This window comes from Stegostoma tigrinum, chromosome 6, assembly GCF_030684315.1.
Source record: "Stegostoma tigrinum isolate sSteTig4 chromosome 6, sSteTig4.hap1, whole genome shotgun sequence".
Lineage (NCBI taxonomy): Eukaryota > Metazoa > Chordata > Chondrichthyes > Orectolobiformes > Stegostomatidae > Stegostoma > Stegostoma tigrinum.
Genome location: NC_081359.1, coordinates 111,710,437 through 111,728,901, shown reverse-complemented (window position 1 = coordinate 111,728,901; position 18,465 = coordinate 111,710,437). Strand labels below are relative to the sequence as shown.

Here is an 18,465-nt window from a genome sequence, read left to right as displayed (position 1 = left end):
AGTAGACCATATTGCACTTCAAGCCTGCTCTACCGTTCAGTATTATCCCGGCTAATCCTCTATCACAATGTCATAATCCCTGCTTTCTCTACCTACCTGTTGATACCTTTTAAAATCTTTTTAAAAATTGTCTTCTACCTCAAATATTCAGGGACTTGGCTTCCACGGTCTTCTGTGGTAAAAAATGCCACTGGTTCATTCCACTTCCTACCTGGAAGAAATTTTTCCTCCTGGTCCTATCTGGTATCCTGAGACTGTCCCCTGCTTCTCGACTTCCCAACCAGAGGAAACACCCTCCCTACATCTAACCTTGCCAGCCTTCTTAGAATTGTTTCAATCGGGTCCCTTCTGTTCTTCTAACTGCAGTGAATACCGACCGAGTTGGATCAACCTCTCTTCAAAGGGCAATCCTGCCATCCAGTTGGCTGTGTAAACCTCAGCTGTGCTTCCTCCATAGCAAGTATCAATTTCCTTGAGTAGTGAGACCTAAACTAGACACCATACTCTAGGTGTCTCACCAAAGCCTTTTATAACTGCAGTAAAACATCCATCCTTAACTCACTAATGTCTCTGACAGCCTAGTTGTCCAAAAGTGCTTTGCAGCTGATGAAGAACCTTTTGAAGTGTAGTCACTGTTGTAACATCAGTGCTACAAAAAAGGCCAGCATAAAATTGTGACACTGAAGGAGGTCATTCTCTACCATGTCTGCAGTCTGGCCTGCTGAAGAAGCAATTCATCTGGTGCCACTCCCCTGCTCTCTCCTTTCCACCACGCGCCCCCCCCCCCCCCCCCCCCCCCCCCCCGCCAAGCCCAGCAACTACGTTTCTTATCATCCAATTCCCTTCTGAAAACTTCAGTTTGAATCGGCTTCCGCTGCATCTTCAGGCAGGTACGTTGCAGATCCTAACCATTTGCTGCATGAGACATTTCCTCTGCTTGTAAGATTGAAACCCAATGCTCAGTGAGCTAAGGGTCAGCATTGGGTCCATTGTCGTTAGTGATTACATCTCTATAATATAGATGCAAATGTAGGGGGAATGACAGGTTTGTGGATGACAGAAGGATTGGTTGGGTGGTTAACTGTATGGAGGATGTTGTTGGGTTGCAGGAAAGGAAATAGGGAAATCCCCGGCAATTACAGACCAGTAAGTCTCACGTCTGTCATCTGCAAGGTGTTAGAAAGGATTCTGAGGGTTAGGATTTAAGACCATCTGGAACAGCATGGCTTGATTAAATGCAATCAACACGGCTTTGTGAAGGGCAGGTCATGCCTCACAAACCTTATCGAGCTCTTTGAGGATGTGACTAGAAAAGTTGATGAGGGTCGAGCTGTGGATGTGGTGTATATGGACTTCAGCAAGGCATTTGATAAGGTTCCCCATGGTAGGCTCATTCAGAAGGTCAGGAGGAATGGGATACAGGGGAACTTAGCTGCCTGGATACAGAATTGGCTGGCCAACAGAAGACAGCGAGTGGTAGTAGAAGGAAAATATTCTGCCTGGAAGTCATTGGTGAGTGGTGTTCCACAGGGCTCTGTCCTTGGGCCTCCACTGTTTGTAATTTTTATTAATGACTTGGATGAGGGGATTGAAGGATGGGTCAGCAAGTTTGCAGACGACACAAAGGTTGGAGGTGTCGTTGACAAGTATAGAGAGCTGTTGTAGGCTGCAGCGGGACATTGACAGGATGCAGAGATGGGCTGAGAGGTAGCAGATGGAGTTCAACCTGGATAAATGCGAGGTGATGCATTTTGGAAGGTCGAATTTGAAAGCTGAGTACAGGATTAAGGATAGGATTCTTGGTAGCGTGGAGGAACAGAGGGATCTTGGTGTGCAGATACATAGATCCCTTAAAATGGCTACCCAAGTGGACAGGGTTGTTAAGAAAACATATGATGTTTTGGCTTTCATTTACAGGGGGATTGAGTTTGAGTGGTGAGACCTTGTTGCAGCTCTATAAAACTTTGGTTAGACCGCACTTGGAATACTGTGTCCAGTTCTGGTCGCCCTATTATAGGAAAGATGTGGATGCTTTGGAGAGGGTTCAGAGGAGGTTTCCCAGGATGCTGCCTGGACTGGAGGGCTTATCTTATGAAGAGAGGTTGACTGAGCTCGGACTTTTTTTATTGGAGAAAAGGAGGAGGAGAAGGGACCTAATTGAGGTATACAAGATAATGAGAGGCATAGATAGAGTTGATAGACTATTTTCCAGGGCAGAAAAGGCTAACACGAGGGGTCAAAGTTTTAAGCTGGTTGGAGGAAAGTATAGAGGGGATGTCAGAGGCGGGTTCTTTTACACAGAGAGTTGAGAGAGCATGGAATGCGTTGCCAGCAGCAGTTGTGGAAGCAAGGACATTGGGGACATTTAAGAGACTGCTGGACATGCATATGTTCACAGAAATTTGAGGGTGCATACATGAGGATCAATGGTGGGCACAACATTGTGGGCTGAAGGGCCTGTTTTGTGCTGTACTGTTCTATGTTCTATGTTAAGCATTGGTCAGTGGGCAGCTCAGTTGCAGATGGAGTTTAACCCACATATATGTATAAAGTGATGCACTTTGGAAGAAAGAACAAGTACTCAATGAATATCAGGACGTGAGGAAGCTCAAAGAAATAGACAGATTTTAGGACACTTATCCACAGATCCCAGAATAGGTTAATAGGGTAATTAACGCATATGGGACACTTGCCTTTATCACTCATGACGTAGGTTTTAGGAGCAGGGAGGTTATGTTGGAGGTGTACAGAACTTTGGTTAGCCAACAGCTGCAACACTTTGTGTAGTTCTGGTCATCTCACTATAGGAAGGAAGTCATTTCCTTGAGGCGGGGATGTGGAAGAGATTCACTAAGATGTTGCCTTGGGTGGAACAGCTTCTCTATGATGAGAGGCTGGATAAGCTCAGCTTCCTTTCTTTCCAGCAGGAAGGGTTGATGCGGGGGGTGGAGGGGGGCATCAGATAGAGAAGTATAAGATTCTGAGGGGCATAGGGTGAATAAGGAGCAGTTGTTCCCCTTAGCCAAAGAGTCAGTAACAAGGAGGTGTAATTTTAAAGTGAAAGGCAAGTGGTTTAGAGGAGTTTTGAGGAAAGACATTTTCACTCAGGATGGTGGGGATCTGGAATGCACTGTTTGGGAGGGTAGTTGCAATCTCAACTTGTAAAAAGGATGAGATTTGAAATGATATAATGTTGAAAGCTATGGGCCAAGCATGGGAAAGTGGAACTTGAGTGGGTGCTAGTCTATTTTTGGTGGTACAGACTCAATAGGCTGAAGGGCCTCTTTACTACGTGTTTGAAACTTGTCATAATTTTGTCTGGTTCTCTATATTGGAGCTGTTCTCCGTTCTGTCCATGAACAGTTTCCTAGTTCCCAGAACCATCGTTCTGAATCTGTTTGACAGTCTGTTCAAACCCTCCACATCGGCGTGTGAAGCTCAGAGCTTTATGCAATACTCCTTCTAAAGCTGGCCCAAAGTTTCATAGGAATTTTCCATAACATGCTATGTTTTAAGCAGGCTCCACATAACTTAATGCCACCATCACAATTCAGTACATGATCAGAGGATGGATTTATGTTGGTTGAGGCTTAATCTTTACAAGGGGCATCACAAGTGGAAAATACATAATATTCCACCGCTTAAAAAGGTGTTGTTAGAATGGGATTTTGCCAAGATACCGGCTGTGGATGGGATGGATAGGAGTCTTGCCTGTTAATCAGGAGCTTGAGTTGAGTTTCCCATTCCAGAAATATGCCCCCTCGATGCAATTCCGAGGAAATTTATTGTTAGAGGTTCTGACCTTTGGATGAGATGTTAAAGCAAATTTGTGTCTTTGTCTTGGGTGGACGGAACAGGTCCCAATACATTCTTTGAAAAGCAGAGAATTTTTTCTGGTGATCGAGCCAATTTTCATGCTTCTCAATTTCTCAACAAGCATTGATAAACTCGTTTGAGCATGTGAAAATCACCAAAGTGACTACAACTTAAAAAGTGCCGTAAAACATTTTGGAACATCTAAAAATTGAGAAATACTAAATAAACCCAAGCCCTTTCTTTCATATGATGAAACTTTGTGACTCACTTTGAGTACAGGCCCATCATTTTGTTTCATTTGTCACACTGTTCTCTCGGCAGGAGGTCTATTCGGCTCCAGTAGTTTTGGGCAGCCGGCAACTTCGTCCACCAATGCTGGCTTTGGTTTCGGCACGTCAACGTCCAACAGCCTGTTTGGGGGCACGAGCACAGGGGGCCTGTTCTCCAATCAGCAGGGCAATGCCTTCACGCAGAGCAAGCCTGCCGGAGGCTTCGGAAGTAAGCATAGCTTTTGTCAGAAATTTTGAGAGCGAAGGGGGCCGTTTTAACGTCAGGCTTGACATCATCTTGTAGCCTGGTGTGGCAGGCCAGAGTTGCACAGTGTCTCAAATGAGCACTGGGTTAGATATTCCTTTTATGTACTACAAGTTGCATGTCAACCCTGACAGATTTTTACTGTATCACTACAGCAACCCTTCCTCAGGGAATAAAAACCTAAAGAACTGCAGATGCTGTAAATCAGAAACAAAAACAGAAGTTGCTGGGAAAGCTGAGCAAGTCTGGTAGCATGTGTGAAGAGAAATCAGAGTTAATCTTTTGGGTCACCATCTTGCTGGATGCAAGTGCCAGGTATAATAAAAACAAAGATGCAGCACAGTTATAGGAATGCAGATGCATGCCAAGACACTGTCTCAACTCTCTGCCATGAATTCAAGTCCCAGTCCAGGTGCTTGTAACCTGGTCAACATGAACACTGTGCAAAACTGAGGGATGCCTCCCCATCACTCTGGGAGATGTTACACAGAATCTCTGTGTGCCCCCCTGGTCTGGATGTAACTATCCCAAGGTAACAGTTTTGAAGAAGAGCAGTGGTGCGCTTCCTAGTATCTCCGTTAATGTTTGTTAGATCATTTATTTCATTGTTATTTATGAAATCCTGGAAAAACTTGGAAAGTGCTCCTGATATGTCATGAAGAAATTTAAAGCCCCTTTTGTTGTTTAAGTGACTGCAAGAGCTGGAAGTTCCTGGGTACTGCCTGCTGCTATAACATGGTCTGCTCACTTTCTGTGAGCCCTTAATCCACAGAGCTGAGCAATTTGCAGTCACCAACATGTAGATGGATTTTTTTTAAAAATTCATTAATGGGATAAGTGTATTGCTGGCCAGGCAGCATTTATTGCCCATCCCAAGTTGCCCAGAAGTCAGTTCAGAGTGAACCATATTGCTGTGGGTCTGGAGTCACATGCAGCCTAGCCCAGGTAAGGATGACGGTTTCTTTCCCTAAAGGACATTAGTGAACCAGATGGGCTTTTCCGACAGTCGACAATGGATTTGTGGTCGGCATTAGAATCTTCATTCCAGATGACTGTTGAATTCAGATTGCACCATCTGCCTTGGTGGGATTTGAACCTGGGTCCCTAGACCGCTATTTGGGTCTTTGCATTAACAGTCCAGCGATAATACCACTCGGCTGTTGCCTCCCCATCTTACTTCAGGCTGAACAGAATGGCTGCTGAGAAGATGGTTCCCTTCATTGGACAGACTAGAATAAAGGAAACTGCTTAAAAATAGGCAGTCTCCTTTATGTTAGAGAGGAAGAAATGTTTGTCTCAGAGCATTGGTCATCTGAAACTCTGCTCTGCTGAGAGCAGTAGAGGGTGGGGTCAACAATTGATATTTTTAAAGTAGATGGGGTTATTGACAAAGGGAGTTGAGGTTATTGGAATAGGTGAAAATGTAAAATTAAGATCGCAATCAGTTTGTTATTCAACAGACTGTAACTACAGTAGGTTTGAGGGACAGAAAACCACCCTGTATGTGGTAATAGTTCACGTAGGATGGCCAGTGGGGTGAGTGTGGAAAGAACACTTGCAGTGACATATAGGGATACCACAGAATGATTGATTGTATTTTGTCTGAGTGCTCTGGGAACTTCAGTGACTGTTCTTGTTTTCAGCTTTTGGAACCAGCACAACTGGAGGTGGCCTGTTTGGGACCACCAGCACTGCCTCTAATCCGTTCGGTGGGACTTCTGGAACCTTGTTTGGAGGCACCACCTTTAGCACTGCTGCCCCTACTGGAACCACTGTCAAATTCAATGTGAGTATCATGGAATTGGTAGTGCTCAGCTTATACCGACACAGAGTAGGAAGCTAACAGCCACATTACTCTGAGACTGGTGGAAATTTCTGAACTGCCTGCCTACTTGAATAGTCAGTGTCTCAACTGGTGCTGAATTGAGCATAGGAGGGCGTGAACCGTGAGGGAGATTAGGTGGCTCTGCTAGCCAGCTGTGGAAATAGAGATTCGAGCTGGCAACTTCAGTCAGCAAAGCGAACTGTTTACAACTGGGATGGTGCTTGGTGGACGGTTTGGAATTCAGTGGAACAAACTTTGCTTGCTCAAAGTTCCTCTTCTCTCACAAGCAGTGTGCTGTCTTAACTCCACTGTTTGTCTTTTGCATGCCTGCAGCCTCCAACAGGCACGGACACGATGGTAAAGTCTGGAGTCAGCACCAACATTAGCACCAAACACCAGTGTATCACAGCCATGAAGGAATACGAGACCAAGTCACTAGAGGTGAGAACTGTTGTGTGGGTGGATTTTCCTTGCTGGTAGGATGAGTGGTACTCATGCCTCGTGTTTATTATCACCGCAGAGACTGATGACGTTTTGAAAGAAAGGAATCCTGGGGGGGGTTACATCTCTCGTAGGTTAAAAACATTTTATCACATCCCGTAGAAATATAGCAGCACATACATTTCATGATTTCCCATCTTGCCCTTGGGTTCTCTTGTATCCCATGGCCTTCAAGTCACTTACACAAGCAAATATATTCCATCTGAACACCTTGGATAGATTTGGTGTTCAAACGAAGTGTTTGTATAGAGTCTTTTTAGCCAGGCTCCCAATATATTGATGAGTTGCAAGTTCCAGAGACTCCGTTTTGACCATTTTAAACAATCTGGCTGTGACAAAACTGTAATAGCTAGAATGTGTCTCGTCCACCTGCAGCGCTGCTCTCCCTGGCTTCAGCTCTTGGTCCAATTGTGTAGCATACAGCAACATGGTCACTGTTCTGTTCTGTATTTTTTGTGGATTTTCAGCAAGATCTGTCCTGAATTGAAGGCTCTGAGACCATTTCCAGTTGATCTCCACAGAACTGCTTATTTACCCTTTCCCTAATGGCTCCTGCCTCTTATAGTAGCTTCAGGTCACAGGGAGATTTCTCCTGAGTTCTAGTGGCTGCAGAAGTCATCGTCGCCTTTCCAGAATTGGCCTAATTTCACATTGCTTCTCAAGGAACCTTCTGGAAGGAAAATATAGATTCGTACCCAAAGCATGAGGAAGCTCCGTGTATTTTTGTATTCAGTTTGATACTATAAAGAGATTTGCTAGGTCAGCTCAGAGTAGCTAAATATTAAATGTATCAGTAGACAGGAGTTGCATTTAGAATCAGGTGGGTAAGGTCAGTCAATTTCCTCCAGGAAAGGGTATATATGAACCTGGTGGAACTTTACAACAAATCATTTAAACTCGAGCCAACCTTTTACTGATCTAAGACAAAATTGAGTTTATACCCACAGGCTGGCTGTTTTGGGTGTTTGTTTAATGTTCTCATGAGAATGTTCTGGAATATGGGTTACCAGGTGACTAATATTCTCATGACACTGCTATACTCTGCAACTTACTGAATTAACTGAGCTCAGCATCTCTAAGCAAAAGATCAGGGCAATAAATCTAGCAGGATTCTGGTCTCTGTGAACTGGTTGGAGGTGGTGCTTCCCCCATTGACTCTGTGGTTTTCCAACTTCCAGGAGCTGCGTTTGGAGGATTACACTGCTGGCCGTAAAGGGCCTCAGGCTCCCCTAGGGGGTGGTGGTGGTCTGTTTGGCACTTCAACCGCTACATCCAGCACTGGCACTGGGCTGTTTGGAGCCACTCCAGCCAACCCGACTGGAGGCTTCAACTTTGGACAGAGCAAAACTGGCTTCGGAGCAAGTAAGTTTGTTGATTATTTGAAATAGGCTGCAGCTGACCGGGGCTCTTGTTTTAGGAAAGAATTTTCATCTGGGGTAGGGGCTGTTAAATCAAAATATTAAGGGGCAGTGTGCCAGTTATGTGCAGTATCAGTGCCTACCATCTGAAGCTGACTATACCCTGTGCTAATAACTCCCTGCATGCCCATTTATCCAGCTCTGGATAGAGTATTGGAAGAATGTTTGTTTGTTTGACCATTGCAGAGAGCACCAAAAATGAGTGGAGTTCTGTCCGATGGCCTTGCATCTTCAGCTTATCCAAAACCCGCTGTCTGTATCCATACTGTCTCCAAGACTCCTTTATCCAGCACCACTGCAGCAATTCCCCATCCTCCAAGCCTACCCTTATTTTACAATTCCTCACCCTCTATGACTCTGTTAGATACATCCAGCAAACACGTGTGATGCTGCTTGGGGTGTTTTACACCATTACACACACCCTGCTTTCAGTAAGGAGTCAAGTCATTCCCGTTCTTCGCCTCTTCCCCCCCCACCCGCCTGCCCACTTATGTCCCTGAGCCTAGATAGTGTAGACGGCAGTCAATGTACTGAGTATGGTCCACTCTGCAAATTGGTTTATGCCACCCAGGTTGGGAATTGAACTGAGGTTTCCAATGAACCTAGGCTTCTTCAGTCCTGCAGAAGGATAATACTCAAAATGTTGATTACTCCATTCTTCCAGTTGCTGTCTGGCTTGCTGTGTTTGTGTTTCCAAGGCTCTTGTTCTCTACAACTCTCTCCCTGGAGCAGCTAGAATCATTGGGGGATTTGTATTTTGGGTTTTCTCCTTTATAATCAAAATCCATCTATAACTTCTCCTGCACATAAGCACTTTGCACGTGTGACATCCCAGTTCTCCACGTGTGTTCCGTAAGGATCAGGTATGATGCTTGAGCTTGTCTCTGTGGAGATGTTCAGACAACACATCTGATCATCTGTGAGCTGTATTCAGTACCAAATCCCTGGTCGCTGCACATTGGGCTGTGACTTCCCCTTGTTAAAGTGGAACAAGGCAACTCAGTGGGGATGCTGCAGCATTGCAGATGCTGGTTTCCCATCAGTTGGTAGGTGTTGCGGGTTGGTATCCCCAGACAATCATACAAGATATTTTTGATCACCCTTCTTGGAGGGGTTGTAACTCAGTTTTGGAGCAGGCGAGACTTGTCCTTGGGCCTTCTGATCCAGAGATAGAGACAATACCACTGCACCATGATCCATGCATTGCTGCTACATGTTAATCTGACTTACCACTGCACAGGTTCTGTGTCAATGCCAGTTTGTGGCTAGCAGCAACACTAAGGTGACTGTAAGAGACTTGTCCCAGGTAAAGCCTGTCCTTCAAAATGCAGGAACAAACTTGATGTTTTACTTAAACCGAAAATTGTCACTAAATATATTGTTTATTTCCTCAGCTTTCTACAGTCCAAAGCCCATCATAAAATGGCATGGCCTTTTTGCACTCCAGAATCATATTAATTTGACCCCCGCCCATATTTTTCTCTCTGGAAGATGCTGGCAGTTACTATCCGTCATGAATTTTTTGAGAACGTCAAGTTGGCTGTGTTACTGTGGACCTGGCGTTTATGAACCTGTTGTGTTTTGATAACAATCTGACAGATTCATGGTTGCTTTTTATTTCTGGATTTTCTTAAACCTGATCCAAATGCACAAACCGCCCATAGTATGATTTAAATATCAGGCTCTGGATTGCTATGGTCTGAGCTTCGGATTATCAGAACAGAAACATCACCACCACTGTTGTTAACCCTTTGAAAAGTTAGTTGGACCAAAGTTAAATCGATGTCCAATTCTTATTCAAGGTATGTGTGGCATCTTTTACACACTTTTGTCCCCTTATCTTTTACTGAAGGCTGTGATGTGTTTTGGGGGAGGAAGGAGCCTTCAGGATACCTTGAAGCAGCTACCGAGAGAGCCAACTGTGCCCATGGGCTCTGCTGATGTGAATTGTCACCTTTGGCACTTTAGATGTGTTGTAAATTTTTTAATTTTAAAACAAAATCAAATATTGAACGAGTGACTTCCTCTCCTCAGACACTGGTCTCCTTTCCCAAGTGGGTGTGCTGGGGACAGTCTGTGGGTCCAGCCTTCAAAAAACAGGTAGGGACTTTCATCGTGAGGTTTAAAGCTTTACAGCTGAGACCAGGTCGTGGTTTGGTCTTTTTGCAGGAAGTACAAACTGTGCTGCTCAATTGTGCTGAATCATTTACTGACTGGTGAAAGCCGGAACTTATTTGAGGTCTACTTCCCCATTTATATCTCCCCTTTCTCTCAAAGACATCTTTTCCTTGGCAAATAGAGTCCCATGGGCACAGGACATGCCCCCTGGGGGCTGCTTCACCTCCGCACTATCATGTATCTCCACCCAGTATCGTAATGTCACCCTGCGCCAAGCTGCTGGAAAGCATGTGCCATGGTTTAAACAATTCAGTACCTCTGGGAAACACTTGTCTTGTTGGCACAAGCTCTTAACAGTTGTATCCTGCCTCCCTGTTGCCATATGCATACTGTGGCTTTGTGCACGTAACCTGTGGGGTGAGCACAAGTGACAGTACGTACATATCCAACTCAAGGAGCAATTCCTCCCATAGAATTTAAAGTGCTACATAGCTTCAAGAGTTAAAGGGGCTGTCGGAGATGGGAATGAGGAAGAATCTTACCCCCCACCACCCCCAAATTAGTGGATAAGATTGACCTACAGGATTCTCCCCTACCTAAACTAGTCTGGGTTTACACAGAGCAGGCTTAAGCAGAGCAAAGGCTTAAAGGAGCTGCTTTGTGGCAGGGAGAGAGTCTGAGGCATTTAATGAGAATTTCTCAAAAAGAAGAAACTTTTGTATTAGGAAATATTCATCAGCAATCATTTCACTACAGATTCGTTCATCTGAATTGGGTATGAGCCTGGCCAGGTGTTAGATTTGGAAGTAGGTGAGCACTTTGGTGATAGTGATCACAATTCTGTTATGTTTACTTTAGTGATGGAAAGGGATAGATGTATACCACTGGGCAAGAGTTTTATAGTTGGGGAAAGGCAATTACAATGAGATTAGGCAAGATTTGGGGAGCATAGGATGGGGAAGGAAACTGCAGGGGATGGGCACATTAGAAATATGGAGCTTTTTCAAGGAAAAGCTCCTGTGTGTCCTAGAAAAGTACGTACCTGTCAGGCAGGGAGGAAGCTGTAGAGTGCGGGAGCCGTGGTTTACGAAGGAGGTGGAATCTCTGGTCCAGAGGAAGAAGAAGGCTTATGTTAGGATGAGATGTGAAGGCTCAGTTAGGGCACTTGAGGGCTACATCGTAGCCAGGAAAGACCTAAAGAGGGAGCTCAGAAGAGCCAGGAGGAGACATGAGAAGTTGTTGGCGGATAGGATCAGGGTAAACCAAGGCTTTCTATAGGTATTTAAGGAATTAAAGAATGACGAAAGTAAGATTAGGCCCAATCAAGGGCAGTAGTGGTAAGTTGTGTGTGGAGTCAGATGAGATGGGGAAGCGCTAAATGAATATTTTTCAACAGTATTCACTCTTAAAAAAACGACAATGTTGTCGAGGAGAATACGGAGATGCAGGCTACTAGATTAGGTGGGATTGAGGTTCACAAGGAAGTGGTATTAGAAATCCTACAGAGGGTGAAGATAGATAAGTCCCTGGGCCGGATGGGATTTATCCTCTGATCCTCTGGGAAGCCAGGGAGGAGATTGCCGAGCCTTTGGCATGAATCTTTAACTCGTCACTTTCTACAGGAATAGTGCCAGATGACTGGAGGATAACAAATGTGGTCCCCCTGTTCAAGAAGGGGAGTAGAGACAACCCTGGTAATTATAGACCAGTGAGCCTTGGTAAAGTGTTGGAAAAGGTTATAAGGGATAGGATTTATAATCATCTAGGAAAGAATAAATTGATTAGGGATAGTCAGCACGGTTTTGTGAAGGGAAGGTCGTGCCTCACAAACCTTGAGTTCTTTGAGAAGGTGACCAAACAGGTAGATGAGAGTAAACCGGTTGATGTGGTGTATATGGATTTCAGCAAGGCGTTCGATAAGGTTCCCCACAATAGGCTATTGTACACAATGCGGAGAAATGGAATTGTGGGAGCTATAGCAGATTGGATCGGAAATTGGCTTGCTGAAAGAAGACAGAGGGTGGTAGTTGATGGGAAATGTTCATCCTGGAGAGCAGTTACTAGTGGTGTACTGCAAGGGTCGGTGTTGGGTCCACTGCTGTTTGTCATTTTTAAAAATGACCTGGATGAGGGCGTAGAAGGATCGGTTAGTAAATTTGCAGACGACACGAAGGTCGATGGAGTTGTGGACAGTGACGAAGGATGCTTTTGGTTGCAGAGAGACATAGATAAGCTGCAGAGCTGGGCTGAGAGGTGGCAAATGGAGTTTAATGCAGACAAGTGTGAGGTGATGCAGTTTGGTAGGAGTAACCAGAAGGCAAAGCACTGGGCTAATGGTAAGATTCTTAGCAGTGTAGATAAGCAGAGAGATCTTGGTGTCCTTGTACACAGATCCTTGAAAGTTGCCACCCAGGTTGACAGGGCTGTTAAGAAGGCATACAGTGTTTTAGCTTTTATTAATAGAGGGATCGAGTTCCAGAACCAAGAGGTTATGGTAAAGCTGTACAAAACTCTGGTGCGGCCGACTTGGAGCATTGTGTACAGTTCTGGTCACCGTATTATAAGAAGGACGTGGAAGCTTTGGAAAGGGTGCAGAGGAGATTTACTAGGATGTTGCCTGGTATGGAGGGGAGGGACTTGAGGCTGTTTTCGTTAGAGAGAAGAAGGTTGAGAGGTGACTTAATTGAGACATATAAAATAATCAGAGGGTTAGATAGGGTGGATAGGGAGAGCCTGTTTCCTAGCATGGTGACGGTGAGCACGAGGGGGCTTAGCTTTAAATTGAGGGGTGAAAGATATAGGACAGATGTCAGAGGTAGTTTCTTTACTCAGAGTAGTAAGGGAATGGAACGCTTTGCCTGTTACGGTAGTAGATTCGCCAACTTTAGGTACATTTAAGTCGTCGTTGGATAAGCATATGGACGTACATGGAGTAGTGTAGGTTAGACAGGCTCGAGATTGGTATGACAGGTTGGCACAACATCAAGGGCCGAAGGGCCTGTACTGTGCTGTAATGTTTTATGTTCTAAGAATTGTTCATCCATTGTCTATCCCCCTTACAGAATTAACTTGAGTCTTTCTTTGTACAGCTGAGTGGTTTTGCTAATTCAGTTCAAAAGGCTGTTAATAGTTGATCCTGGGGACAGATGTTACATTTGGTCTCAGATTGGCATGTGTTGAGTGAATGGAACAGCAGAAAATTTGCAGTCTGAATGGGCTTGAAGCTATCATGTGTAGTGTTGGTTTATGTTACATTTCCACTCACATCGAGATTAAATTTTCTCTCCCAGTAATGCACTGCATGTGGAGATCAGGAAGATGTTTTAATTGTTGTAATTTGCATTATTTGCACTATGAAGTTAAACACGGGTTTAATGTAGATGTGGAAGGATACCCAACTAAAAGGGGAAATGGATATTTGGGGATCAAACAGCGGTGTGCCCTGCATGACTCCTTCCAGATCAGTGCTGACCACGGATCAAATTTGTTTGTCTACTCTTTGACATTCTTCCTCAGCCCTTGGGGTGCAGGATGGGAGATGCTTACACACTAAAGCTAATCTTCATTGGCTATTCTGGCTCAAGGGGCTGAACGGCCTACTTCTATTCCTATATTCCCATTTGCTTGTGACACTTCAACGCTGCTGTTGCCAACTTGCATAAAGCTTGAAACCCCAACTTACATTGTTGCTGCCAACAACAGGTACTCTGAACAGGTGTTGACGTATCGAGCTCAGTCACTATTTGACAGAATTTGAAATTCCTCAAGTCTTGTTTCCATACAACGCAGCAGTGATTGAGTGAGGGAGTTGATGAGCATTTACGTTGAGTAGATCATCCACTCCCTTGACCTACCCCACGACTTATTCAGTATCAGCCACAATCTCACTATCAACTGCACCTTCCTGCGCTGTCCCATTCCCTTTAATACCCAAGAATCGCTTGATCCCAGTCTTAAGCCTACTAAATGACTGAATGTTGTGAGCTCAGTTCTATAATTCCAGAGATTTTTAGCCCTCAATGAAATTTCTTCCAGCCTCTAAATGTAGCTAAGCCCTGTACATGTTTGTAGGAAGTTTGGATATTAGGTGTTTTGCTTATTTTACAGAAAGTGCAACAGCTCCAGTCAAGCAGCAAGAAGAGAAGCAAGTCAACACAACAGTGGAAACAAGTTTGAAAGTGTTTGGGCTGGGATTTGTGGGTTGTCAGAGACTTACAATGAGGTGGCAGTGGGAATGAGGTGAAACTCAGTGGGGATGGAGGTCCAGCAATGTTTCGCTGTTTCCCTGTCACCACGGTGCAGCCAGTCCTTTCTGCTGATGATGTTGGGGCCTGTGTTTCAGGTACTGGTGCTTTCGGCACAGGCACGGGAGGCCTGTTTGGTCAGCCACAGCAGCAGGCTAGCACAGGTCTCTTTGGGAACAAACCTTTCGGACTGGCCACAACCACACAGAGTACTGGCTTCGGTTTTGGCACTGCCAACACCCTGGGTCAGCCCAACACCAGCAGCATGGTAAGACACCCAGAATACTGAGCAGCCTGAAATTCTATGTGTGGCGCGTGTACGTTCATTCCAGCTCTATTCCCTCTGCAGATGAAACAAGAGAGGCTCCATAGACCACCTTGTATTCCCATGAATATAGAAGATTAAGGGGCTTCTAATTCAAAATATTTCAGAATTTGGAGACAGTCAAATTCTTTACTGTTATTTAGTGTCAAGAGACCAAGACAATGGTCAGGATCTTCAAATCCAAGCCAGGCTATTCAGGGGTGACATCAGGAAGCACTTCCTCACAGAGTAAAATACTGGAAAAGGTGGAAATCTGAAGAGGAAGTGTTGGGAATGCTTGACAGATGAGTTTCTAGTCAACAATCCCTCATTAGAATTGTGAGCACTCTGAGGTAGAATAAGTCCTCAGCAGACAGACTGGGGAAGAGTAACACAGTAATTTTGTTCAGCCTGCTAATGGTTTCTAGGGCCAAGGTGGGTGGTAGATTTGAAACAGAGCAGAGATGGCTGTGCGAACTCCAGGTCAGACAGCATCTGTGCAGGACAAAAAAAAAGCATTAAAGTTTCAAGTCTAGTGACCCTTTTTCAGAGCTGTGCCTTTGAGCCTCCTTCAGTATTCATAATCATTATGACTGGTCATCTAACTGAATAGCTTGTTTCTGCCTTCCTCCCATATCCTTTTGATCCTTTTAGCCCAAGTGTGATATCCACCACTTTGAAATTGTACAGTGTTTTGGTGTCATCTGCTCTCTGTGGTATAGTACCCACAGGCTTATCCCTCTCTGGTAGAGAAATTTCTCTTCTCAGTCCTAAATGGTTTACCCAGTGTCCTTAGATTGTGACTCCAGGTTCTGGACTTTCCCACCATCAGGAACATCTTTCCTGCATATACCCAGTCTAGTTCTTTTTAAGAATTTGAGGTTTCTGTAAGATCCCCCTCATTCTACTGAACTCCAGCTAATTGAATCAGTTCAGATTGTATCTCCTCATGTCAGCCCTGCAATCCAAGGAATCAGTCTTCTAAACCTTTGCTGCACTCCCTCTATAGAAACATAGAAGCAGTAGGTGGACATTCAGCCCTTTGAGTCTACTCTACCATTCTTCGTGATTGTGGCTGATCATTCAACGCAATACCTTAATCCCGCTTTCTCTTAATTTCTGATCCCATTTGCCCCAAGTGCTATATCTAGTTGTCCCTTGAGCACGTTCAGTGTTTTGGCATCAACTACTTCTTGTGGTAACGAATTCCACAAGCTCACCACTCTGGGTGAAGAAATGTCACCTCGTCTACCCTAAATCCTCACTGTGAACCCTAGTTCTGGACACATCCACCGTCGGGAACATCCTCCCTGCAGCTACCCTGTCCAGTCCTGTTAGAATTTTATAAGTCTGAGATTCCCCTCATTTGCCTGGTAAACCTTCGCTGCACTCCCTTGAGAGCAAGAGCATCCTTCCTCAGCTGTGGAGATCAAAAGTGCATACAGTATTCCAACTGATCTCACCAAGCCCTGTATAATTGCACCAAGTCACCTCTGTTTCTGCACTCTAATCCTCTCGCTCTGAAAGCCAGCATACCATTTGCTGCCTTTTCCACATGCTGCACCAGCATGCTTACCTTCAGTAGCTGATTTACAAGGCCTTATTGAACATCTCCCCATTCTCAACTTGTAACCATTCCGAAAATCTGTCTTCCTGCTTTTACTACCAAAATTGATAACCTCTCACTTATCACGTCATAATTCCATCTGTCGTGTATTCAGCTTATCCAATAGCACTGAAGCGTCTCTGTATCCTCTTCAGAGCTCACCCTTGCACCCAGCTTTGTGTCATTTAGTTGCCTCATCCAAATTATTGATGTAATAGTGATTAGCTGCAGCACTGGTACCGGTCCCTGCAGAACCCCACTAGACACTGCCTACCATGTGGAAAAAGATGCATTTATCAGTCCTGAATCTCTCCGCATTTACCATATCAAGTCCCCGAAAAATCTTGTACATTTCAATAAGGTCAACTTTCATTCTCCTAAATTCCAACAAGTACACCCAGGAGTCATTCTTCTGAATCTTACCTGCCTCTTCTGATGCCTTCACATCCTTCCTAAAGACTGGTGTCCAGCACACTGAACAGTACTCTAGGTGGGGCTAAACCTGCGTTTTATAAGGTTTATTCATAATTTCCTTGCTTTTCGATCTGCTTCTATGTATAAAGCCCACCTATGTTTTACTGTTTGATCACTCAGTCCTCATACTTCCAATGATTTGTGTATGTACACCCCAAGGTTCCTGTCACTTCAACTTCTGTGATTGTAGACCTGCTTGCCGAGCCAGTGTGTTTGCAGATGTTTCATCACCCTGCTAGGTAACAGCGTCAGATTTCTGTCCCACTTGTTATTTTGGTTATGCACCTTGGTTTGCTGGGCTGGTTCGCATCACTTCCAGTTCTGTTTTTCAGTGGCTTGTATATCAACTCCAGTTCACTGTGTTGGTTGCTGGAGTTCTGGTTGGAATACCAGACCTCCAGGAATTCCCTGGCATGTCTGTTTGGGTTGTGTTGTTATGGATGTGTTGCCCCAGTCACATTTGTGCCCTCCTTTGTGTGGACTGTGACCAGTGAGAATTGGCCATGTCTCTGGGTGGCTAGTTGGTGTTCATGTATCCTTATTATAAGTTTCCTTCATAACGTTTCATCGGCCAAACTGGAAGAAAACTGACAAGAAGGATACGTGAACACCAGCTGGCCACCCAGAGACATGACCAATTCTGACTGGTCTCAGAACACACCGACAAAGAAGGACATGAATTTGACTGGGGCAACACATCCTGGGCGGCACAGTGGCTCAGTGATTAGACCCGGGTTTGATTCCAGCCTCGGGTGACTGTGTGGTGTTTGCGCATTCTCCCTGTGTTTGCGTGGGTTTCCTCCAGGTGCTCTGGTTTCCCCCCACAGTCCAAACATGTGCAGGCTAGGTGGATCGGCCATGCTAAATTGTCCCATAGTGCTCAGGTGTGTGAGGGTTATGGGGGGATGGGTCTGGGTGGGATGCTCCAAGGGGTGGTGTGGACTTGTTGGGCCGAAGGGCCTGTTTCCACACTGTATGGAATCGCAAGCCAAACAGTGACAGGGAATTCCTGGAGGCATGGCATTCTAACCAGAACTCCATCAACAAACGCATTGAATTGGAACTGATATACATGCCGCTGAGAAACAGAACTGGAAGTGTTGCTAACCACCCCAGCAAACCAAGGTGCTTAAGCAAAATAATGAGCAGAACAGAACACCAACACTCCACCAGAAGTGCACTAATGATGTTACCTAGCAGGGTGATGAAACATCTGCAGTCAAACACAATGCTCGGTGAGCAAGTCTGCTACATTACCCACATCCAGAGCTACAAATCTTCTGAAAAACTTTAGACTTCAACTTCTTGATCTTAAATTTAATCTGCTCCTTATTCACTTAATCCACCAACTACCTGTGCTTACAGCTCACCAGCCTTTTTTAGAAGTAAACAGGACGTAAAGTTCCCTTGACAGCTTTCCCATCCAGTGCTCCTGGGACAGGAACAGCACGGGGTTGAATATGGAGTAAAGCTCCCTCTAATCTTTGAACTGAAAGTGGTATTTTCTCAACACCATCCCTGTCAAACACTCCTGGGATAGGGATAAGGGGTTAAGATACAGACAGTTTCTTCTCGCTTGAACTAAAGGTAAACTAAAGTTCCGCTGGAACCTCAAACATTCTGGC

General features: G+C 44.9%; 1 protein-coding gene across 3 annotated transcripts in view; it reads left to right on the top strand.

Annotated features, from left to right (window-relative positions):
- The window catches only part of nup98 (nucleoporin 98 and 96 precursor), an 86,683-nt gene that overhangs the window by 8,832 nt on the left and 59,386 nt on the right, over positions 1-18,465 (top strand). For 2 of the 3 annotated variants that reach the window (XM_059646884.1, XM_059646883.1), the window contains exons 4-9: positions 4,138-4,314; positions 5,994-6,136; positions 6,509-6,616; positions 7,855-8,038; positions 10,129-10,194; positions 14,555-14,724. In XM_059646884.1, the coding sequence (XP_059502867.1) occupies positions 4,138-4,314; positions 5,994-6,136; positions 6,509-6,616; positions 7,855-8,038; positions 10,129-10,194; positions 14,555-14,724 (848 nt within the window). The remainder of the gene's footprint in view (positions 1-4,137; positions 4,315-5,993; positions 6,137-6,508; positions 6,617-7,854; positions 8,039-10,128; positions 10,195-14,554; positions 14,725-18,465) is intronic. The other variant, XM_059646885.1, reaches the window with a different exon arrangement.